This window comes from Plutella xylostella, chromosome 14, assembly GCF_932276165.1.
Source record: "Plutella xylostella chromosome 14, ilPluXylo3.1, whole genome shotgun sequence".
NCBI lineage: Eukaryota > Metazoa > Arthropoda > Insecta > Lepidoptera > Plutellidae > Plutella > Plutella xylostella.
Window position 1 is genome coordinate 6,697,642 of NC_063994.1, and position 26,360 is coordinate 6,724,001.

Genomic DNA, 26,360 nt, shown 5'->3' on the forward strand with positions numbered 1-26,360 from the left:
TCCTAACGATCGCCACCCCAAACGGTCACCCAATTTTTTATGTATTATTTATAAATTAATACAAACATTGATCGCAATTTGAGAAGTCCATTTCACTTAAATTCTAAGGCACTGCACTAAAACATGCAATTTATCATCATCCATAAGATTGTTTCACATTTTTTGAGTGTACAATATCCACTGTAGTTTCATGACACTGTCTGAGCTCCAGGTCATACACACCAAGGCAAAACTTGTTCTCTGGAGCCTTGTAGAAGTCTAGACCTCGACCTATTTTAATTATCCAACCCGAGCTGAGTCTGAAAATATAAAATGAATTGTTTAGAATTATGATGTGTGAATTATGTGTGGAAATGTAGGTTTTTTAAAAGCAGACATAGAAATGACGGAAAACATCGTGAGACGGTGAAGGAAAACATCGTGAGGAAACCTGCATATCTAGATTTAGCACATCTAGATATGTGAACCCACCAACCCGCAGTGGACCAGCGTGGTGGGAAATGGTCCAAGCTTAGGAAGGCAGTTTAGACCTTGGGGATATGCACAAAGGTTCCATTCGAGAGAGCCAGGTGTAGGTACTGACACCCCCACAGAGAATAGAATAGATAGAATAGTAGGTTTTTTAAAAGCAGACATAGAAATCCTTCATCTAAATATTTTGCATTACATAAATAATAACAATATAAATCCATAAACTATTTAGGTACTTACGTAATTTGTCTATCATGTAGAGTCTCTGAATATTTCACCAGTAGTTTAACTTTGTACTTTTGAAGATCATTCCCTAAGCTTTTTAGCCACTCCCTTTGATCTCCTTCTGTCTTAGCATCTTTGGATGTAAGAAGCTCTATGTGCCTTAGGTTGGGGCAGGATCTTACTAACAATTCACACAGTCTTAAAAAGTTTTGACACTGAAAATAAAAAATACATAAAATTAACAAAGGCACATAAATATCATAAATATTCAGTAATTATTAGACATTAGTTTAAATGATTGGCCTGGTAAACCTTATTCTGAGAGATACTAGTAATCTTATCATCAACCATCCAAGATATCACCTTTACAATTGTTTGATTGTATCTACTGGCTTAAGTATAACACTTAAACACAATATTCTACACTTCATAAAAGCAATAAAGTAATGTAAAATTTAAATTTAAATGCAAATTCACCATTATCTCAAAGTTTATGCACAGCACATAAAACAGATATTCAAGTTCAGCTGATACTGACCTGATGGAAGCTCCTAATATAAGGGTCTTCAACTATAACAAAGTCTACATCAGCATCCAGAAACCTTCCAAATAATGTTTTATATCCGTGGCCAGTAGAATTATTCTCTATGTGAACCTGTTCATGGAACTGGCCAGTCTCTTTCTGGTGTAGCACTATCCTCTTGATTGTCTCTGCCCTATTCATGTATTCTTCCACCTTTTTCCTAAGATAGGTCCTTACTGAATCGTCAGGTTCACCTGCAAGAGAGATCATTACAGTTATAACAGTTTAATTATTTATTATTACAGTTATAGCCTTGACTGTTTAAAACATGTTTCCTGAGCACTAAAACTTTAAATGCTTATTAACAAGGAACAAACAAACCTTTCATTTTATCCACTAATATCTGCAGACCTTCTTGGTAGCAGACCAGGGCTTCAGTGTACCGTTTCTTTGTGTCCAACTCCACACCTCTCTTCAGAATATTCACAGCAGCACTTTCGATGTTCATCTTGTGTTCGACTAGCTCATGGGCACACACGTTTATTCACTATGTTTACAGGGCGCAAATAAGCAACTAAACGTTGGTAGTATTGATGAAATGTTATCAGTTTGTGATTAAAATAAGAAAATCCCCTGACCAAAACAATAACATTGAAGCTATTGCTGTCAGAATAGAACTGTCAGTGGCAGTAATCTGTGGGTTGACCGGAAATAGCAGCGTTTGTAAACTATCGTTTCCTCAAAAAGATCATTATTTCTATTTCTATACAGGGTATTTAAAAGAAAGAAAAAACATTTTTTATTCGGTGCATTGAACACACACACACACACACACAAGATGAATAGAAAAATATTTTTCCTACCACGTTCTTATTATTATTCTGAGTAGCCTATCCCTTGACATCTGTAAAAGTTTCGAAAGTTTTCTAACCTCAAAATAGTGTGTTTAGAATATTTATTGTTTGAATGAATGTATTATTATTTATTTATTAAATCTCACAGGGTTTATGTTTTAAGCTAATTTAACCAAATAAAAACCCGCTAAAATGTCCCATCAACTTGGGAGTTTGGTATCGGAAATACTCAATCGACACTTCGGTGAAATAGTTCAGAAAGTTGGTGATGATCTGTTTTCGTTCGGTGCGAGGCCCGTTGCTGCTATCGCCAAGACCACCGAGATTCCCAGGATCAAAGTAAGTATTTATATGAACATCTATGGAAAACGAGACATAAAAAGTCACCTATTCAGCCTTTTGTGCAATATTCAACTGCTACTGGTATATTCTGGGTAGAGAATGTTCCTGTTTGTGGCTCGCTCTAGTCAAACCTCCCCTTGAATTATCCCCTTGTTTTTAGCTGAAACAGCCGCAGCTGAGGAGCTACTCTGTAAATTACAGTGTCAAGCCTCTATATTCCAACTGATGAGATAGTATGTACTTGGCCAGCGTGGTGGACTAGGCCTAAACCCTTCATTGGAAGGAGACCCGTGCCCCAGCAGTGGGGACGTAATGGGTCGTAATGAATTATTTATTTTGATATATTTACAGGTAGTAGAAAGTCTCCGCACTCTACTAAAGTATGATTTGGTAACATTTGAACCATCCAAGAATGAAGTAGTTGCAGACTACAAAATAGTTCCTGACAATATTCTTCTATTAATGCGATATCCAAGGTAAATAAATACAGATTATATAGGATAGCCAAAATTTTGCTATGAGTCCATACTATTTCCCTTTCTGTGGGAGATTTGCATTGCCTTACTGTTGGAAATTTCTGGATATTGTGTGGCTTACAGCTCTTATTGATAGTTGATGTTATAATGGTAAAAGTATTTATAAAACTACAATGCTTAATAGTTGCAGCCAAACTAACAAAAGTTCCCCAACTATGAGTATTAGTCTACATTGTATGTAGACTTAACACTTAAAATTATCTTCTTATCTCCCGCAGATACCTGCTCCAGATCAAGAGCAAGCACGGCAGCAAGGCGGAGATGATTGTGGAGGAGGTCCTGCAGCGCGGCTGCGTCACCGCCACCAACCTACTTGTCACACTTGCCAGGAAATATAAGGATGATAGGGTATAAGTGGAACCATTATTTTTATTAATAATACAGTAATCAATCATACAAGGGTTTCTTGCTTCAAATCCTGAAATCCTTGGTTATGTCCATTCATAAAACTCTCAAAGAAAACCACCAAATTTCTAATCCACCTTCACCTTTCCAGGAAAAAAACATATCAATAGTCTCGCTAAAAGACATGTTCATCAGCCTGGCGACGGCCGGGTACCTGCAGCAGGCGGCGGTGGCTGAGGTGAAGGAGGGGGAGGGGGGGGAGGTGCCCACGATGGTGGCGGTGGCGACCATAGTGCCGGAGCTGGACGCCAGGACGCTTGTGCTGGCTATGAACGAGGGGGCCGAGGTTACTGATAGTTAGTATTATAGACTGGGTGGAATTATGTGGTGTGTAAACGATAAAACATTGCTAGTAAAGTGTGGTCAGATACTCTGGGAGTTATATGGTACCTAACTACCTACAAATTGACATATTAGTTTGGTGAGAGCATGGAAGCTTTGGGTTCAATCATAATATAATTTCAATTCAATCAGGCCAAAAGATAGTTTCATTTTGAATGGCGGATTATTTACTAATAATCTTCTTCTAAACAGAAGTGTTTGGAGTGTGTTAAATAAATATTATACTCTACTTACTTCCCTATTTGGAACCGTTTTTTATGTAATGCCTATAAGGTATGGTTTTACAATTTCAGATATCTACTGGAAAGTGAATTTCGACCGTTTCCACCAGGACTTCAGAGATGAGATTATGATCGACGCAATGACCAGACGAGTTGATGAAAATGGTATGTTTACCATACCAACTTTATCATTACCACTATAAGAGCAGCTAGTCAAAATATATCGGATAAGCTTCTCTTATGGTGGTAATGATAAAATTGATATGAAACAATCAAATAATATTATTTTATTAGTTAGTAAATACAGGGACACATCATAATTATTATGTATGTATTGTGTTCTCTACGGGGGTTACGTTGCACCTGGCCGCATTTACAACCTGGACAGCCGAGCGAAAGGAGGTCATACATCTCAATCCTGCATTCCCTGAAGCTTAGAGAGCCGAGCGAAATGATCGAGGCTATACATACTTAACCGGCACTTTTTAAACCCCAAAGAGCCGAGCGATGCAAGGTTTATTAGGAAATGCGGGGTTAGTATAGTAGTAGCCGATGGCAGCGAGGCATCGCTGCGCTCGGCTTTGCAGACTTTAGGCAATGCAGGGTTGAGGTGTATGGCCTCGCTTCGCTCGCCTATCTACAGGATATAGTAAACCGAAAGAGGGTGACCTCTGGTGTTCAACTGCTTAAGATTCACCCCATACCAATTCAATTTATTTCTAAATACATGTCACGTCCAAGATTTGAGCCAACATTTCCATTCTCCGTCTTACAACTCTTGCCTTCGCATTCCAGCCTAGACCTACAACTGAACTAACCCTTAATATTCCAGCGAGTGAATTAATGTTAACCCTTCCTATTCCAGCGGGCGAGTTAATGCGCCACCTGCTAGTACAAGTATACCTGAACACGCCTCCGTGGGCCGCCTCGTCCACCCCAGTGCCGGCGCTACAGTTGAAGGAGAGCACGCGGAGGGGCGCCGCCGAGCGACCGCTGCTCGCGCAGTTTGTGGACCATTATCTTAGGGTTGTGGGTAAGGCGCTGAATATACCATCCAAAGGTTGTCTGGAAGAGATCGCTATAAGCGATAAGACCGCCTTTTGTACCCTAATGAAGTTGTAATGTTACATTGAAATTATTTAATAGTGTACAAATAAAAAGTACTCTATCTATTGTCCACTGCTGCTCAATTACATAGACAACTATGAGACGTTTATGGATTAGTCATTGATTAAGGACCTGTAAATTACTGCGTATCGGCGCCATGTTAGCTCGCAATCGAAAACTCGACAAGTCTGTCCATTAGACAATAGAGAGTGGGAATTCCAAAAGTATGGACACTAGCCATTTCTACGCATGAAAAGCCAGTTGTCGCCTCCTTTAAATAATGAACATACAATGTCTCTTTGCATTAAGTTCTAAATAAACAAACTCAAACTTAATACGCGCGATGTCACGCTCCAGATTGCCAACTCCGACACGAAATCCACCGAAAGAGTCAGTCAATTTTCATCAATAGATACTTAAACTTATTATATTAAACATCTCCTTCACAGAAGAGAACGGGTGCGGCTTCGTGCGGCGCTCGGGCGACGCGTCGGGCGGCCAGTTCGTCGTACAAATGCAGCGCGCTGCAAAAGAGACCGTGTATGCTTTACTAGAACATACTGTGAACGAGAGACTGGGGTCCAATGCCGCTAGGATATTCAGGTGAGGAATTTAACTATATCTCATCTAGACAATTGAGAAGTTGAGAGCGAAAAATGGCGTCGGATTAGGTCCGTAAGTTAAAGTATTCAGCGAGTATTTCCATTCATCGTCCGTCGTAGCGCTAGTGTAGTAAGCAATCGTTTCATTTTGCTTGATAGTAGTCGTAATCATGTGATTGGTCGGTGGACCGGTCGAGCGACGCGTCGGGCGGCCAGTTCGTGGTGCAAATGCAGCGCGCCGCGAAGGAGACCGTGTATGCGCTACTAGAACATACTGTGAACGAGAGACTGGGGTCCAATGCCGCTAGGATATTCAGGTGAGGGTTTTCTATCAGCTACAGCTATTTTCGCTCTAAAAGATATCGAAGATGGGAGCGAAAAATTGCGTCGAATTAGGTCCGTAAGTAAAAATATTCTATTATTTGTTGCATCGTCCGTCGTAGCGCTATTGTTGCAAGCAATCGTTCCATTTTGCTTTCGTCTCCAGCGGAATTTACACTAAATCATCCTACAGCAGTGTATAGTAGTCAGAATTATTGTGTAATTGGTCGATAGACCGGTCGGGCGAAGTAAATGACTTACGCTGAGTTGCAGGAAGGAACATTAAGCTAATGTCGGCATTAAATCTATGTCTATCTCTTTCTGTCCGTATACTGTCAAAGCAAGGCAGCTATATATTTAATGTCGACATTAGCTTAAAGTCCCTTTCTGCAACTCAGCGATAGCCAGAAAAAAAAAGCAGTTTATGTCATATTACAACAACTGAATCCTTATTTCAAAGTTTTATCTTCTTATTTCCAGACTAATCCGAGACAAGAAGTACATCGAGGAGGAGGACATCCGCAAGCACGCCATGGTGCCCAACAAGGAGTGCAAGGAGCTCACGTACAAGCTCATGGAGCACCACTTCATTAGTGTTCAGGTACATTTATACAACACTGCTAGTAGATTGTTAGCTAGATAGCCTCAGTCGGGTAAGCGCCCGCTTCTCTCGCAAGAGATGCCGGTTTGTATCCCGGCGCTGACATGTACCAATGACTTCTTTGAATCTAAGTACAATGTATACCATCGCTCTTACGGTGAAGGAAAACATTTTATCAGTGTTCCGGTAAATTTATACAACACTGCTAGTAGATTGTTATACCGTGCGTACAAAGGAGTTGTGACCATAAACACTATAGTGGCTATTACGCTCGCAGATAAAGGAACATGAAAATGCGAGTAAGAACGACTATTGACAAATACTATGTATGTATACGAATAGGCCAAACAGCCTTATGCCGTACGATATTTTTATAGTGTTTCTTTATTAGCGCCCGATAAGTATTATCTAATTCCCTACTGTTGTAACCACCGAGCTTAGTCAGCACTTTTATTTGCTTGATACGATTGATGTAAAATACCAAGCGTCGTAATAAAGTCCAATAATATTATTTTTTCAGCCAATGAGGAAAGCAGCATCGGGGGGAGGACTAGTCAAAGCAATCTATTTATACTACATCAATTTACATGAGGTAATTTACCTTCTTATCTTATCCGAACATTATTATATAAAACATTTGTAAGCTGTTTTGAAATTGTAGCTTGCCCCGTCTTCTAACTTCTTCTTACTACCAGAGTTTTTTTTTATTAAATAAAAAAATGTACCTATGTTTGGATGGGATTATTCAAGAATGTAAACACATTCTGAAATAATCCAACCCAACCTTTTTACCCCTCCAACTTTTTACCCCATCCAACGCCATCTACCGCCCACTAGCATCACCACTTACACCACTCAAACTTATAACCCCATTCAACGCCATCTACCGCCCACTATCATCACTACCTATACCATCCAAACTTATAACCCCATTCAACGCCATCTACCGCCCACTACCCACACCACTCCGTAAATCCATTCTTACATTTTACCCCACTTAACGATTTAACGCCATCTACCGCCAACTAGCATCACTACATTCAAATCCACTGTTACAGACAGCGCACACAGCCCGCGAGCTGTGCTACCGCGCGGCGCACAACGGGCTGCGGCGCGCGCGGCGGCGGCGCGAATCCATTCTTACATCTTACCCCACTTAACGATTTAACGCCATCTACCGCCAAGTAGCAGCACTATTACTACTCACACCACACCAATCCTTAAATCCACACTTACAGACAGCGCACACAGCCCGTGAACTCTGCTACCGAGCGTGCCACAACGGGCTGCGGCGCGCGGCGGCGGCGCGGCGGGCGCACGCGAGGCTGCTGGACAAGCAGCGCCGGGTGAGGAGTGTGGTGCACAGTATGAGGGTCAGGGAGGACCCGCAACAGCATATAGCTCGGGTGAGTTATTGTTCTCCTTAGCGAAGTAGATTAGTGTCAGTGACATCAATACAGCTGTGGGGCAATCGTTCCCCCTTAGGCCGCGACCACGTTGCCATCGCAGCGGCCGGAGCGGCGGCGACAATAAAAAATGTGACCATTTTGCTATTAATTCTAACATATAGAAAATACATTCGATACTGGGGGATTCGATAGGTAACGTTGACAGGCTAGCCCATAAGTATGTAAGTAACCTTACGTGCAGCCTGTAGAATGTAGAGTGGGACACCCGTCATTCGTAGATAAATTAATGCGTGGAGATATCTGACTTCAACTACTCGTAGCAACATCATGAGTCACACTAGAGTGAGTTGGTGGATCATTTTCATAATAAGATACCATCCACTGCTGGACATAGACCTCTCCCAATGAACGCCATGTTTTATCATCATCATCATCATCAGCCTTTATCATCATACTATGACAAAATATTTTCTATGTTCCTACATGCCTAAAACCTATAATCTCCATAATTCCAGGTGGAAGAGACAATAACGCCTCCGGAACGGCAACTCATCCAGTCGGTAGAGAAGCAACTCAAGCAACTGTCCACGGCAGAGATCGAACTGGACAAGGCGCTATTCATACTGCACTGGTACTTCATGTATAAAGATAATTGAACTCAGCCTAAAGGTTTTTATTTATTACTATTTGCTAGATAACCGGTATTTTACTTATAGTGTCGGTGAAAAACGCTAAAGCTAGACTAGGGTTTGTAACCATTGTAAAAACATTGACCAGTCATATTAGCGACAGTTAGCTGACTACCCTTGTCCAATTTACAGCCTGGCAAGAAAGAGTAGAAATTAATAGGGGCTCGCTCCACTTATACATGGCCACCCAAATAGCTTACCCATAGATGCGAGTAGGGCTGCCAGACCAAAAAATTGTTTCGTTTCTAGGCTGATTTGCCAGGCTGTAAGTCATTGAATACTTTTTATAAATAAATGCGGGTATGTTACAATTTTCGTGCGGTAGTTTTAGCTCGCGGATTCTTGCCTCGGTCGGTCGGTTTTTAGCTTCTCTTACGCTATCGAGATCGGATTTCGGAATGTTTATGTACATTTTGTGATAAAATATCGCTTCCATCTGAGAGGCATTAAATCTGTGCATATTATTACATATTGGAAGAGTGTTATACAAAGTGTGAGTGATCGTAAAGATTTTTACGGATCTTCAAGGATTCTATGTCGGCGTGCCAGCCTGGATAACTTAAGGTACTTAAATATTTCAATTTATCTAAAACATGCGGTGAACGTATATAAGAAACAAGTGATACATCACTGAAGTAGGCATCTTCCGTGCTTCGATAGGCGGAGTTAGATAACCCTACTAAATTGGTCTCTTTCCTACTACGTTTCTGAGATCTTAGTTTAGATTTTTCAGTGAAACCTAACGCAAATTTATGGCGTGGAACTAGTGCAGCTGCTTACCGCTAGGTGGCGTCTCTCCCGCACCATACAAATTAATGTTTACCCGCCGCTTCTCGAACGGTGTAAAAACTTGCACTCCGGCTCTATTCACCCGCTACTATTTATAAAACATACATTATTATTTGAACAAAAGGTAGGTAAAGGGATAGGATACATTAAAATACGAGTTATATTCTTAAAATTTTATTCGACCTCATTTAACTCAATCATCCAAACAATGTACAACCTATTATTTATATGTGTCGATCAATAATTAAATGACAATAACCGTCGACTCTCTACGAATCGCACCCCGAACGGAACACTAAATTATTGTAAAAACTCTTTTATTTCTCATATTCAAAGCATTCGCTACCCTGACGCATCAGTTTTGTCTAATTTGCATAATAAATAAAGTTAATAGAACTCAGGTGACAGTAATCAACATTGTTATAATTATTAATTAATATTAACAAGTATATAGATTATGTACGTACGTAGTTAAACACCTGTTAAACAGCGACACCTATGTAATTAAATTATTTATTATTATGTACTGCAGTGTTGCGTGTCTGTTCGTATGTAATATTATGTCAATAGTGTCGAATCTAAGCAATTACATATTTATAATTACATGTTTTACGCATAATATGTTAGGTACACAATACATTTATGTAAATAAAGTTACGATCACTTGTTATTTGAATATTACAATTTAATATACATACTTTAATGAAATCAAATTTAGACTTTAAAATATTATAACTACAATACATAACTTGTACATTATTTTCAAAGCAATATCGAACAGCTATGCAACACTGCCCTTTCATACTGATAATCACTCCAAGCTATTTAATCTTATTTATTCTAGAGACTTGCTAAATTAAAAAGATCACGAATATTATTTACATTTCGTTTGCTTCACTGCCGCAGTGTGTCGCCCTTGCATATATTATTATTATTAGTTATATAATTTGCGATGATACTCATAGGGAAATCTTGTCTAACCATGCTAGTGTCGCATTGTACTATCCACATAAGGTTATTGTGAAAATCTATTCGATATACGGGGCTTTGCATTAACACTGCAGCAAAATACCTATATACTTTGTTGTTAGATTAAACTTTAACTATTCTATGGAAATATTAAAATACAATGAAGACATTCATCTACCTGGCCCTACATATCACCTTACCCGACGTCTGCAACCAGACTGTTCTATACACGACTGTTGATCACACACACACATACATAGTGAATAGTCGGACAAGATCAGACTATATCGTCGTACCTTCATATCAAACATATCTCAACTGCCGTCAGAATTATTACAAAAGCGTCTATTGTTATTATCGTTAATTCAAAAATTCGAAGCGACATCTATATTTACACGACGATCGAAAACGGAAAACTGAAGAACGAACGAACCAAAAATAAAACATGCAAAATTAAGTTGTATTAAATTTTATTTTATCTATAAACTAGGTATATTTTACACAACTTAACAAAATACAAACATACAGCAACTAAACAGAGCAACCAAAATAAAAATTAATCATACATAGCGGCGTCCCGCTCGCACTCGCGAGCATCGCACTGCCTCATTTATTTCACGTTGTCATGAAGCTGGCTCTAGGGCGGACAAATGGCAAGAGGATCGGTCCTGGGGTCACTCTAGATTGAGAAAAACTAATTTTAGGACGACTGCTGCGCTAACCATCTTGTTACATTAAACGTACAGAGTCTCTATTACGGGTTTTGCCTTACGAAAACGAAAAATGTTTTGATTTTCTTCTGTAATCTGCATACATTATGTGTCAAAAGTTTCATGATGATTTGTATGCGAGAAAAACTAAACTTTTATTAGTTTTCGACAAATTATCAAACTTGTACTAGACCCTCAGTACATGACAGCAGCTCTCGTCTAAAAGCAAAGTAAAGTAAATCTAGAGTGACCTAGAGGGATGAAATAAATGAGCCACGCGCGGACATCAGTTCATAATACTGTTGCGGGCGCCCGGCACTTACATTTACTGAACGGTTGTCTCGGAAATAAACAATTTGTACTATCACAAAGAAATCGTATTGTTGCAACGACTGGATGGAGTAAGGGTTGGGTTTAAACAAATGTTACAAGGATTCCGATATTAGTGGGAGAGCTTACAACAGAAGGCCAGGCCTGTAATTTTAGGAGGTATCAACCTAGATCCTTACGCCAATTAAAAATAAAATAATAATATAGTACTTTGTTACAGCTATCTCTAAAAATGCCAAATGAAGACAAAATGTCGCTACATGCGTATGATGTGATGTGAAGGAAACAAGGGTTTATTTATTATTTACATTTAAAGAGTAATGTTGGTAACGCCTAGGAGGTGGTACAACTTACACAGTGCGGATTAAAAGGAGTATATTTGTGTAATATTTTACAGGAAATATAATTTATCTTGTAATAAACTTGAAACTTTCATATGACATCACGTTCTACAACTTAAAAATATTGTCCCGATAATTTTGTTTACAGCTCAAAAAATAATTAAATATTTTTAAATATTAAAGAACCGAGCTGTTCTGGCAGTGCCAATATTTCATTAATTACAAGCTACACCTAGCGCATAATAAGAAAATTTTGTAAAAATAAAATATACCGAATTTATTGCAAAACTTATCACAAAAAAATATTCCCGTATAACGTTCTCTTAACGATACCGAATACACTATTTACAATGAACGTGGAGATACACCGCTCCGCTCTGTTACCAAGTAGTTTGTCATTATTTATTTGTTTTATAAATATTTTCCATCGTAACGTTACGTAAATTCATGTAGTAGGTAAATTATAATTAATACTAATAATTTTGTGTCTCGCTAGCCACGTGGGACAACGGTTACGAATGAAGTATCGAACAGGAGATGAATCTCAAAATTTATACATACACTATTCAATCTCATGCGTTGAGTCCTTTGACATTCATACGTAGTGGGGACCACGGCGGGCCTACCACCGCCGTCCACGACAAGACACGTCGCGCTAGACCGCCTGCATCACGCCAGACCTCGCTACTCAACTCGCAAACAAAAAATCTCACGAAAACTGTTTTCGAACTCCTAAAATGATACTTCCTTATCCGCTAGAAGCGTGTGCGTTTCGAATGAACGAGAGAGACTAAAGTAATTGACCGAACAACGAAGTGAGTGTAGGTCGGGTGTAGCACGGGGTCCCTAGCACGGCCGTTGTACTAGCACGGGTTACGTTGCACGACCGAGAGGCTAGCACGAGGTGCATAGCGTGACCAGTGTGCTAGCACAGGGTCCGTATCAAAACTTGTGTGCTAGCACAGATGCCATAGCACGAAGAATTTGCTACGGGATCCATAGCTCAACCGATGTGCTAGCAGGGGTTCCGTAGCTTGACGTATGTGCTAGCAGGGTTCCGTAGCTCGGTGTCCGTGGCACAGCGGTCTAGCGGCGGCCGTACCGGATGTACAGACATTACAATATGCAGCACGAGGCGGAGCAACAACTGCTGGAGCCGCCCTTGCTCTTCTGTCGCTGATCTGGAACCGGAAACAAACAATAGTTAGTTAATTATACTCATTTATAAATTAGTTATCTATGAGTTTAAGAGCGTGTACACATTAGGCGTTTTGAAGCGAGCGCTTGCCTCCGATAAACTGCTCTACCCCAAAGCGCGCTTTAAAATCCTAATCTGTACAAGCTCTAATGGATACGCAAAATATGGTAAAGGCCCGTGAAACGTCTAATTTAGTTACAAGTCACACGGCCAAAGCAATGGTAGGTACACTTGTCCAAAATTAATAATGCACATGCAGATCTTCACACCCGAATCATTAAATCGTAAGAGCCTTAAAAACACTTGCATTTTGCACGTTGTTCGAAAGAAATAGGAGTCATTATCATGTGTCACATAATCGAAAACAACCGATCTGTCAAAGATTTCTATGCGCATTATCAATTTTGGAGCACTGTACGATAGTTGTCCCTGCTAAAAACGCCCAGCTTGGCAGATTTATTTATATAAAACATACCTACTAAGGTAGGTACTTAGCTAAAAACTTATTTCATTTAGGACTTACGTGTAAATGAAATGACTAACATAGTACATTAAAATTAATTATAACAAAGTTTCATAGTAATTAAATGTACCTATATTTCGTTCTTCCTGATAATCAATCTGCCAAAATTTCTGCATTTATTAACCAATTCAGTATTTATTCTGTAGCAATCTTATTCAACTGACGGACTATTTTATCAGAAAGACTGAAACGGTTCATGAAATACCACTACCAACGAATACATTACAATTTATCAGTTATTTACTGCTGTACAAGTATTTACACTACGTATACGATATCGATCAAGTGAGTACTTCAAATAGGAACGTATTCTTACAAGATTAGGGGCAACATGTGGGTATAGAATAAGTATATGTTAGCTCCATCGCACTTCTGTGAAGGAAAACATATTGAATTAGGTCGGTAGTGCTACTTCAAGTTAATAGTGCGAAAATCCATTTAGCTCGTCCGAGCTACATTTTTGAGATTACTCAACCATCATATAGTTTCCACTTCATACACTTCATAACTTACACTAACCATGCACAGCAAACGCACTAAAATACAGACATCGATGATAATGATGCACCAATAACGTACACTACTGCTTTATCATCATGATCAATCAGTAATCGTCCACTGCTGGACGTAGGCCTCTCCGAAGAAACGCCAAAACAGACTGTCCTCAGCCCTCCTCATCCAGCCACTACCGGCCACTTGGTCGTCGGTCAAGCTGCACAATGGCGTCATACCCCAATAGCATTCCGATACCCTTGGCCCATCTGGTATCTGGTATTTTATTCAACCCTGTGTGGGTCACCAAAGTTGGAAACGTGTATTCAAAGCTCGTGTTCGCTTACCGTGCGAGTTGGGCTCGGGCAGGTGCTCTCTGGGCACGAGGTGCATGACGGTGGTGCGGCCGAGCGGCAGGCCCAGCGCCCCGAGGGTCACGGAGCTGTGCAGGAAGCGGCCCTGGTAGATGAGGCGCAGGATCTCCGCGCGCGACACGTGCTCCGTCGCCCAGTCCGCTGGAATTAGAGGATAGGCAGGTTAGGGCAAGGTGGAAAAATTTACAATGAATTTTGTAACCTATGTATTGATTCCTCCCAATACCTAGTACCTACATATAAAACTTTTGAATCCAGCAGAAATGAAATAAGTATGCTTTTAGATTCAAGGTACTAGTTAGGTATTAAGAAATAAAGCAATTCAAGGTATTCCAAAAAAATAAACAAAATAAGGTATAATGAAAAGATTTTTTGGAAAAACATTTCACAAAGTACCTAGTATATTTTTTTTAATTTCAACATTTCCAAAATATACCTATTCTAATTTATTTCAGAAGGGTTCCGCTCATCTGGCATAATCTTTATTGACCAAAACTCATTTCGCATAACTCGTATGGTCTAAACTTTTTTGGCCGAACCATCACTTTGCCAAGACTTATGTGGCATAAGGCTCGTTTCGTCTAAAACTCTTTAGGCACAATCTTTAAACACCTAAGTTTCGTTTGCTCAAATTTATGTTCGTTTATAACCTATGTATAATCTTGTTTCTCCTAATGTTATCTTAATAAATAATATATTAAGTATGTAGTAAATGTACAAATTGTGGTATTTTTCTCCTACATCCCGAAAATCACGATATTGTATGATCAAAAAATCGAAAGTTAACGACCAATATAATTATTACACACCCCATGAGATCGAAACCTAAAAATAGGTGCGACGACGAGCAAAGCGAGGAGGAGCGTGTTAGGTGCACATGTTCATCAAAACCAAAGCGGAGCGCAGCGAAGCGGAGCGGAGCGTTTTCCAAACAGCGGAAACAATACAAGGCACCAGTTTGCGCTATGTAGGGAGACGCTCCGTTAAAGTTAAAGCCAAACGAATATTATTACTTTGTATAAACCTATGCCATAGCATTATTAGGCTATTCAAGATTTGGCCATACCATTATTAGGCTAAACAATGTTATGCGAAATAACTTTTTACTAAACGAGATTTATGCCATACGATTTTCGGCGTAACGAGACTTTGACCAAACGTTACTATGCAATACGAGATTAGGCAAAAAAATCTTATGCCAAAAAAGGTAGAACCATTACAAACCCCATGAGATCGAAACCTAAAAATAGCGGAGCGTTTTCCAAACAGCGGAAACAATACAAGGCACCAGTTTGCGCTATGTAGGGAGACGCTCCGTCAAAGTTAAAGCCAAACGAATATTATTACTTTGTATAAACCTATTCCATAGCATTATTAGGCTATTCAAGATTTGGCCATACCATTATTAGGCTAAACAATGTTATGCGAAATAACTTTTTACTTAACGAGATTTATGCCATACGATTTTCGGCGTAACGAGACTTTGACCAAACGTTACTATGCAATACGAGATTAGGCAAAAAAATCTTATGCCAAAAAAGGTAGAACCATTTCAGAAATGTAAAAACAAAAAGCAAAATAATAAAAAACAAAAAGTAATAGTTGCCCCCAGAGAGATTTGAACTCTCGACCCCTGGTTTACAAGACCAGTGCTCTAACCCCTGAGCTATGGAGGCTGACGACTGTGCTGTCGTAAATAGCGATTCATATCGACTGGGCTCGAGTGCCCACTCACACCACTACAACTCGTTTGTACACGGCACACAACAAAGAAGCAAACGTGTACTTCAGTTAAATGTAGATGGCGTTAGCAGTAAGCTTTAGTAAACAGGAAAAATAATACCGATGTTGTGGAATACTAATGGGTTCGCGAAAAAAATACATTATGTAGATTTTTATTTTTATTTAAACCTTTCGATCAAATAATAAACTTATATTTATTGAAAATTATTTTTACTTTTTTGCCTGTATATTTCAATACTGTTACATACTTTGGCTATACTTATTTACTATTTTGTGGTCTATCTATACTATAATTACAAAGTTGTCGTGCATTAGGGCGTAGAGTAGTTTTTATTGTTCAGTGTTAGGTTGCATACAGTGCTAGTTCCAAACTCGACCACTGTGGCGCTGCAGTCAGTCAAACCAACTCAACCAACCGAGTAAAATATACGGCAAATGAAGAGGAAACTCAACGATTTTAAATAAATATAAAATAGTTACTTTAACAAAGAAACACAACTACTCGAAATTCGAATGGTAAATATAATGGACAAAAAGCGTTTGTTTGAAGCATCCCTTTATTATAGTGCCACTAAGGTGCATTGCATTCCTAGAAATTTGCATTAATTATGATATTTATGACTCCCCAACAGCGAATACGCATACAATGCGTTAACAAAGCTGACTCGTTCACTGACCTTACTTAACACAATCAGCGTAAGCAAAAATTTCGCTACCGTATTGTATTGTATACTATGCAAATTAGAGAAACAAATATTATGGCATTAGTAATGTGACGGATGACGGACAAAAACGTTTGTGTTCGTAAATTTGCGCGTCGGCGAAGGTTTATATAGGAAGGTTTATATGCGATTCATCTATATGCTCATAAAAAATAAGCTTTCGATTATTTATTTACGAATATAGGCATTGCAAACTATAATCCCTGGAGGGGTAGTCAGAGATATGATTTGCATTGCAACTCTTGAGGCCTGTTTCACATGCTGTCATTCTCTGCCACAGTTAGCCATTATGCAGACATTGTGAAACAGGCCCTTACAGAACTAAACAGACTGACCATGACCAGAATCTATTATAAATTAAGCGATAAATCGATAACCCCTTCTTAGTCAGCTCAGACAGACATCGTAGCCCCGGAATGGGAACAAAACATTCGAAGCAATTTGAGGTAGTATACGTTTGAATGTATACAGGGTGTTGCAAAATAGGTATGCTTAGTATACCCCTTTGCCACATCCTGTATAAAATAAACTGTCCGTCTATCTACTCATACTTTGAATAATACTCTGTCTGAGCCACAGAGCTCACAAAACAATGCAACAATGAAAAGGGTCAGCGAAAACGGGACGGTAACAAAAAGGGACATCGTTCAACGACGAATCTGAATACTGTGAAGACAAGTCGTGAACATACATTAGGGTGGTGGATATACATGGGGAATATTAAACAGTTATCAAAAACCAAGCTTAGATTTAACGGTGAAGGAAAACATCGTGATGAAACCTGCACAATGTGCATTGTGCAGTGCACATCTAGATGTGGGCCAGCGTGGTAGGAAAATGGTCCAAGCTTAGGAACGGAGTTTAGGCCTTCGGGATATAATAATATTAATCTTATAATAATAACAAATCATTTCTCTTAATTAATACATTCGCGACCTCGCGAGCAATGAAAAAGTCTCACAAAATACTTCAATATTGCAGACTGCGTCATAAAACAACCCTTTTACGTTTAAGCCCCTGTTCCACAATGTCTGGTTAGTGGCTACCTGTGAGATAAAATACATGCTGTCACTTTCTGTTATTATATTTTACAGTGACAGCATGTATTTTATCTCACAGGTAGCCACTAACCAGACATTGTGGAACAAGGCCTAAGAGTAATTTAGTGCTATTGTCACTGGAACTTTGTCATTATGAACTTATGAAGCAGGTATGATAATAATATGAGTCCTCAGCACTATGCGCCGCAGTCCCTTCACCTACATCACCTCTGCAACCACTGTAGAAGTACAAGTAGTACCTACTCCGTGTAGGTACCTACATGTAGCAGGCCCCTACGCCCAGTCGTCGTCGCTCGCTAAATAAAATCACGTCTTTCGGCAGGCGGCAGTCACGCGCCCCATTCGAATATTTGCCAAACTCGGAGCGCCGACTGGAGGTAGCATAATTATTTTACATTCCGCGCTTTCCATACAGTTTGTGACTTAAACTTGGTTATATTATTATCTACACTGCGCTGCCAATCTGAACTATATGTAAAATGTAAGTGTCTTACAGCAGTGTTAATGTATCATCAATTGATAATAGTTATTTATGTACTGTACACACCGAAAGGTTAGTAGTAGAGTAGTATATTAAATCGACAAATAGATTGCCATCCACCCACACTCTTTATGTGTTTATACAGATGACATTGCTCTCACGAGCGTAGCTTTAACCCTTCATCGGTCACCCCTTTAGCAGTGATATTTTTTCACGAGCTAAGAAATAACCACGTAAATAACTTCAAAGACGTTCAGTAAATATTTTCCCGGCAAAACCTCCCAGGGATGTAATATATCGTCAGCGGGAGAGATCGTTTAAAAAATTGCGAACAATATTAACGTTTTCTGCAACTAAAAGATAAGGCGGATGATTCTGTTTATAAACTTCACGAAAGGGGCAATTTAGAAGTTGGCATACTTAGTGCCGTACTTGGAACATAGTTTACAGTTGGCATTAAAACCCGCAGCATCCGAATAGCCACAAAAACGCCTCTTTTATAACCTGATTTCCATAGACCTGTCATTGAGGGGCGCCCCATTGGGCCTTCCGTCATAACAGATATTTATAGCCAATTCCAACTCACGTAAATAACCATCAGCTATTTTCAATAGAGACCTTTACGCGCCAGTTCATGAAAAAAAGAGCTTTATTGCCGCAGTAGCTAATAACGTTTTTCTTTCTAAATACGCCACAAGTACTCATAATAATATTGAGCTGAAGAGTGACGTAGGTGAAATGTGGAGAAGGTCGCTTTTCCCACAACCTACCCATAGCTACATCATTCATATTTTATCGGGAACAAAATACAGAAGATAATCCCTTTCGATAAAAAGTGTATTTACTCAACCGAATCACGTTTACTTTACATATCATTGGTTCGACACAGTCATGGAGGTACCTACGTAACTTTCAGTGTATAGTCCTATTTCTTATAGGTACTGTATTTATGCGGATTTTGTATTGGATTGTACTAATTTGATTTGCGATATTTTGTGTTAGTAAAAAAACACTGGCCTCCCGTAAAGGTAAGCGTCCCCCTATCGGTATCGTACGTATCGGATAGATTTTCATAAATGTATGGAGTAACGGCGGCGGCGTCGGAAATGCCGATGAAGGGGACGCACTTGTGTGAATGTCTATACAAAGAATACTGAATGTGTTGCGTCCGTTGCGTGCGACGGTGGCCCACATAATTTTGTACTTAAAATTAAAAAAAAACACACGGCATCCCCTAAACAAAATGAACTCTTTGCCACGGACGTCGGACGTTTCCTACGGTGGCCTACATAATTTGTCCGCATTATAGTAAAGCTCTGTGCACACTCACCCTCGGGCCAGTTGTCGTACACGTGGACGGCGATGTCGCCCGCCGAGTCGCTCGGGTTGAACACGAACTCCTTCGTCTTGCCGGACACCAGGATCAGACGCAGGTTTATCTGGAACAAACACACGAACGATTAGAATATAGGTTATGTTACCTAAGTTATTTTGTATCAAAACATAAATTTATATATTAAGAGTTACTAGTTGTCTCCTAACCTTCAAGGTTGACTGGAGAGAATGCGTTTAGGCGATAAGTCTGCCTTAGCGACGCTGTACCGACATTCGCCACGATGATAAACATTACTAGAGCTGATCTTAGGAGTCTTAGGACACGTTTGTAGATGAGAATAATTACAAATGTTGAGATGTTGTCGAGCTGTTTTGAAATCAATATTTAATAGATGTATTAACAATATGACAAAGATTACAATGTTCATTAGACCTAAAAATTGCCAGTCAATAATTGTCATTACCTACTACGTATGTTTTCGCAAACCGTGAAAGTGTAGTCGAGTATTAGTGTATGTACATATCAGAATGATAATATAATTTACATTGTTGATGCACAACAAATGATGTATCCAGCCTAGCCTTTCGTTGACATTTATGTTACAAACGCACAACCTTTCGATCTCTGAAGTTATATAAGGACACAGCACTTCAAATTCAAACATTTCACGCTTATACCTACGATGCGGACTGCGGATGTTCTATGTGCAATTGCGCATTACAATATTTAAATACATATTCATATTACATACGCCATCGCGTGCTGTATCATATTATATACCATACAGTCAACCACATTCACGATTAATGGTTTGACACTTTGTATAAATTTGTTACTTTTTCCCATTTTTCAGAACTGACTGAAAAAGGAAGGGTTATAATATAATAGTGACGTGAGTATTTTGTTATTTGACAAAAGTTGATGATCCAAAGCTTTCCATTCGTTTCTTATAATACTCGTTATAGAAGATGGTACTTATTTACATAATTTAATACACATAATTTCTATGCTAACAGAATAAAGAATATGAGTACACTCAAGGGTGGCACTCTTGTAGCGACAGAGTCTGTTGTAATATATCCCGAGAACGCCATCGCCGAATTAACTGCGCTATTTCGGCACAGATTAACATGACAAAGCCACAGAAGCTACTTTATTTAGTTAGGGTCGGCCCTGCCTTAAATATGTATGGGACAGTATGTAAATTACCAGTTTCCATCTTGATACCCACTTGCGTTTGTTGCGTAACTGTAAAGTTTTCGTTAAGTACCTACATACAATTTACTGTAACTTGTATTGTGTTTAGTTGATAATAAGTCCTGCCTACTTCCAAGCTGTTTCTCCAATCTTCCTTAAAATAAAAATAACTATGATTTCAAAGCAAAAAACATGTAAAATATAGATAAAACAAATATTCTAAAAATTATAAAATTTATTTGTATTTAAAAAATACAAAAGAGTTCCGCGACCCTGCCAGGATTCGAACCTGGAATCTTCTGATCCGTAGTCAGACGCGTTATCCGTTGCGCCACAGGGCCAGATGTCCATGTCAACGAAAATACTATTATGATTCCACAGTCAAAGCAAATAAGAAATATTACGTCATCACCACAATCAGTCATCAACCTTGGAAGTCTTGGAACTGTGATTTACAAATTCAAGGTCACTAATCCACTCGCAGATTCGTACAAGTTGTAATATTTTGTTTATTTCTTTTTGTTTACTCGCAAACATTCAGACAGATAGGTACCTACCTAATGGAGGACGAAAATAGAACACACGAGTACTCGCACTCTGAAGGGAAAGGAATAATAATAATTATGAAAAATAAACAGCGCAAGGCAGCCCATAAGAGGTACACGGTGGGATACTTCTAGCCCTTTCCATTACTGTCCTTATTTCGGGTAGGTAAGACTCTTAATTTCGATTTTATTTTCGAATAAACTGTTGTGTATCTTCATAAGTAGCTAAAGCTATATAATAATATTTAATACACTTTTGTGACTTTTTACCTTGTCAAACACACAAAAAACATTTTATTCATACACACATTGATGGTTTTTTAAAACATAGTTTGACAAGGTACAAAAGAAAAGCTACTTGTGAGCTGGCTGGTAAAATTCGCATAATGGCTCAAAACTATTATTATTTTCCGTTAGATGCCAATGTCTTTTGGAAAACTTTTGTCTTGTTGTAATATTTATAAATATCGTTGGTATACATGAATAACAAAATCTTTACTATAATATGGATTATTTCAAGCATAAATCGTGGAACGCATTAAGGGTGTCTATTGGTAGTATTGGTACTTAATGTTCGCACCCTTGTCTCCCTTTTCAACTCAAAAACATAACTCACATTACGCAAATTTCATGTTTTCCTCTGTAATATTTTTACTTACTTCTTTTTAGTTTCAAAATCAGTGGTAGGGATAACAATAATGTAATATTATACGGAGTTTGGCAGGGTGTGATAATTTATTATAGTACCTAGTTACCCTAGTATGTAAATTGAAAATTCTATAGTGAAAAGACATGAACACTACATGACAAGGTAGCAAAAGCGTTGTAGTAGCTGAAAGTATATTTAAACACAAATAAAGGTATGTTGTTCCTATAACGCTGTGTCGAAATATGTATTGTGTAGCCACTGAAGCTACTGCACTGTACCGAATAAACTATAAAAATGTAAAACATGTCTGCAATGCAGCGTCACTGTATATTGCATGCCGCACTAGACACTGAAAAGCGTATTAATAAACTTGCTAGCTTGCATTTCCTCTTCATACCTTGCTACTTTATGTTCTTACAAGTTATGTTTAATACTACTAGCACATTAACTTAACAAGTGAGATATAGGCTCGTGCCATGCTATTGCTATTATTATAATCCAACCGTTTGACCGAATGGCTTCTGACAAGAAATAAAGTTATACTAGGCTTTGAAAACACAGTATTTTATATGAAGAACTTGTTAGAAAAGAAAGACGCTCTCTAACGAAATTTATAGTATTAGGCCTTGGTCTCCTATTTACGCCGTAGGTCGAGTCCAGCGTCACGCCGTAGGCCGCGTCACTATGCTCACTATAGAAATGTACTGATGCGGTCTCCCTCACACGCCGACGTTGGCGCGTAGACATAATGAACATTGTGACGCGGCCTACGGCGGTGACACTTGACGCGACCTACGGAGTAAATAGGAGACCCGGGCCTTACTTATTGGAATAAGACGCAATGAGCCTTCTTGAGTGACGTATCAATTGTACCCTTCCAACCAGTATAATACAAATGAAAACTAATCTGATTGGCAAATCCTTTCACCACAGTGACAAACGCAAGTCTTAGTATACCTGTGCAGCGATCACAGGATTCGATACTATTTTCGAAACTACAAAAAATATGAAATCGAAACTACACAATCATATCGAAAATAGTATCGAATCCTGTGATCGCTGCACTGCAGTGTGTGCTACTCACACGCTAAGAAGAAGATTGGAATGAGAAAGAACATACATCCAAGATGTACATTCATAAATCTCTTTGTAAGAACAGATGGTAATTATATTTGGTAATTATATTTGTGCATTACACATACCTACTCAAGTTATTACTAGTATTTTGCCCAAACACAAGCAGATCCGTAGCAGGATTCCCCACACTCGGCTAACTACATTAACTAGCGCTCCTTTTCCTTTGTCGGCGTTGCCAACTAATGCCAACTATGCTACATATTACATTACTTTGCTTTACCACAAAAAAGTGCTACTCGCAGGCTACCAGGGGTTTGGCAATTACGTAAAGAAAAGCGCCCTTAGTATAAAACGGAGATAGTTCTGGTTTAGAACCGGTTACAGTCCAGAGATTTTATACAAATCAAAGCCGGGTTTAAACCGGAACTAAATTCATTCTTCATTTAAAAATAAGTAGGAAAAGGTTTCCGTTTTCAGAAAAAAAACTATCTATCTAAACTATCCCACATTTTGTGACAGATGTTTTATCATATTGCGTGTATTTTAAATGTATCGCTTTGAAAAAAACAAAATTCGCTTTAGTGTTTGGTACTATCTTATGCGTGTAGGTATTTTTCGGAGGAGTTTATTTATATATTAACAGTTTTATATTTGAGATTGTTTGGGTCAGGATCGGTTACATTAACACTATAGATTAGTACTTATAGATACTTAAATTAAATGTCTATAGGTAAGATTTAAATTCCTATATATCATTCGATTACCTACAATCGAGACAGGATGTCGTTTTTGAACAATAATGTATAATATTTATTAAAAGAATATCAATATCTAGCCATTGTCCTGTGCACTCAGATAAAAATATTGTCGTTATTACTAACTTAACCGGGTATTCCCGCTTTAAAGTCAAAGCCATTGTTTGTTACTCATATTTTAAACCATATTAGTTTGGTAACTTAAACTTTAGTCATAAGCTACTAGTGTTGATTTATAAAAATAATACAAAATTTTATTTACATTTGGACTTTCAATCTAAAATATCAAGTCACATAACTTAGAAAACTTGTATAACGTCGTAGTCTTCTTAAAAATTTAACTAGTATTCCCGGCCCACACCTAACTTCTTTTGAAGGAAGTTTTGAAGCCTAGTTCCATATTCTTTTAGTCCCACTTCCACCACACAACTTGGAGGAAATAGAAAATTTAAACATAAAATTTTAAGAAAGAGCAAAGTAGCGATACTATTTTCATTCAGGCTGTGGGCCTTGTTGCTTAAAGTTAGTCCTTAATGCCGCAGCAATAAGAGCACAGTTTAAATGGACGTGCAAAGAGAAGATGAGTAGGTAACAGATATGACACTTAGCGTAAGAAAGCTCTTAGTGAACTTGGACATGCTCCATTTGTATTCCATTATTGCATAAATTTACTTACTATAAGAGAGAATGTAAGTTGACATATTTCTATGCTAATTCAGCTTTTGTTAAATTATTTTAGACGGAAAATTATACATTAGTTCAGAATCTCTTTATGAAGAGTCTATCCTAGGCTAAGTGCCAATTTATCCATAGTCGGTTAGAGCATAACCAGGTATTAGTGGTTGACTTTTGACACATCTGTCAAGAATTTTATATGGAGATGACGTATAATTGATGAACCAATCCCTGGTCGGTTAGATAACCGACTATGGAGAAATTGGGGTTTACAACCTTTAAAATAATCAGAGACCACCACCTACACTGCAGCGCTTTCATATGGCAGATAAGATACTTTATTATGCGATCGTCAAGTGGCGGAGCGTCTGCTCTGCCATACTGTCATGGTGGATTCGGTAGTAATGACGAAGTTTGCTTAAGCGTTGTCTATAAAGGGTCGTATGGGGTGTTGTCTGTTACCTAGATGCCTCATTGGTATAACCTCCTGATGCCCACGGTCCTTCTGTGAGTACTTAACGAGTATAGTTGTTACTGCCCAAGCTATAACATATTTTTTCTGGACTAAATGCCCACGGTCCTTCTCCGAGGACGAATACTTTGTGTTTGAACCATATTTGAATTTACCGCCATTATTTTTTGGGATTGCATCAATGGATTTAACATTCCATCACTGACAGCTGTCTTAAGTGTCATCTGAGGATAATCAATCGTTCATTGTAAAAACGTCAAAAAACGGAACCATGGCGGGGCCACCGTCGACTAAGTAAGTTGAAATCTCATTTTACTTATGTGATCTAATCATTTAATACAATAAATTTAATAAAACCTTATTGTTAAGTATATTAGCAAGAGACGAATAGTAATATTTTATCAATTAAGGTTCTAAATAATATTCTATGATCATCCATTTACATTAGTACTCGTCTGAGTACCGTGGTCCTCAATGACATAAACGTTTAGTCCTCACTTGAGGACTCTGGACCGCTATACTATAATTTTAGATATACTTATTTATGTATTTTTTTTACAGAATATAATGCGAAATCCAAGAAATTGAAGGAAATTTAGCTATGTCGGACATAGATCTCTCGGAGGACGATGATATGACGACATAAATGACTCACCATGACCCGTAGAATTTGAATTTTGTGATGATGATGTCCAGGCGCTGCTAGCTGAGCCTTTCATTTTATCTTATTTTGTTCCTATATTGATCCCAATAATTATAATAGTTGATAAGTGTAAGAGTTTATCTAGAATAAATATAAGTTCTAAACTTATGTGAGACTGATTTAAAGTGTTAAATGTGTTCCTAACTGGTTCTTATTTCATAAGTTTTGTTATTTCTAACAAATTACCTTATAAATATATTGCCTACCAATAAATCAAACTTTTTTTAACTGCCCACGGTCCTCACATGAGGACTAATGATTTTCGAATTTAAACCTATTGAAACTGGTTCCTTTTTTAATGCATTGACCGTACATACTACTAGGAACAGTATATAATAATTTTTGCGACATTTATTCACGTTTAAGTTTCTGGGCAGTAAGCTAGGTAAACGCAATAGTCCTTGTGTGAGGACCGTGGGCAGATAGTCCTAAAAAATAAAATAACGGCTGGGCGTCAGGAGGATAAGTGTTCATAAACAAATACATCCATTTGTTATTCCGGATAACGACTAACAGATGAATAATTACATATGTGAGCAGGTATTTGCACTGAATTTCATAATCGGGTGT

At 38.4% G+C, this 26,360-nt stretch overlaps 3 protein-coding genes and 2 non-coding genes across 5 annotated transcripts in view; 1 reads left to right on the forward strand and 4 right to left on the reverse strand.

Annotated features, from left to right (window-relative positions):
* Positions 1-73: 73 nt before the first annotated feature.
* On the reverse strand, positions 74-1,892 carry LOC105383483 (MIT domain-containing protein 1). The gene is made up of 4 exons (XM_011553531.3): positions 1,601-1,892; positions 1,235-1,473; positions 712-911; positions 74-299 (listed from the first exon to the last, which is right to left on the reverse strand). The coding sequence occupies exons 1-4, from the start codon at positions 1,725-1,727 to the stop codon at positions 137-139; spliced, it is 729 nt and encodes a 242-aa protein (XP_011551833.3). The 5' UTR covers positions 1,728-1,892; the 3' UTR covers positions 74-136.
* A 246-nt stretch (positions 1,893-2,138) lies between these two features.
* LOC105383484 (DNA-directed RNA polymerase III subunit RPC3) lies at positions 2,139-8,619 on the forward strand. Its single transcript, XM_048625396.1, has 11 exons — positions 2,139-2,412; positions 2,767-2,891; positions 3,170-3,299; positions 3,448-3,652; positions 3,992-4,084; positions 4,785-4,952; positions 5,476-5,629; positions 6,430-6,550; positions 7,071-7,142; positions 7,789-7,956; positions 8,475-8,619. Exons 1-11 carry the CDS (start codon positions 2,266-2,268, stop codon positions 8,613-8,615), a joined length of 1,524 nt encoding a protein of 507 aa, XP_048481353.1. The 5' UTR covers positions 2,139-2,265; the 3' UTR covers positions 8,616-8,619.
* A 2,732-nt stretch (positions 8,620-11,351) lies between these two features.
* Positions 11,352-26,360, reverse strand: part of LOC105383506 (ubiquitin-like protein 3) — a 116,981-nt gene continuing 101,972 nt past the window's right edge. The window contains exons 2-4 of the mRNA XM_038120543.2: positions 19,712-19,820; positions 14,348-14,515; positions 11,352-12,968 (exon numbers count right to left, since the gene is read on the reverse strand). Of these exons, the coding sequence (XP_037976471.1) occupies positions 12,904-12,968; positions 14,348-14,515; positions 19,712-19,820 (342 nt within the window). The 3' untranslated portion in view covers positions 11,352-12,903. The remainder of the gene's footprint in view (positions 12,969-14,347; positions 14,516-19,711; positions 19,821-26,360) is intronic.
* Trnat-ugu lies at positions 15,978-16,050 on the reverse strand. The gene has a single exon. It is a non-coding gene; the product is annotated as a tRNA-Thr (tRNA).
* On the reverse strand, positions 21,183-21,255 carry Trnar-acg. The gene has a single exon. It is a non-coding gene; the product is annotated as a tRNA-Arg (tRNA).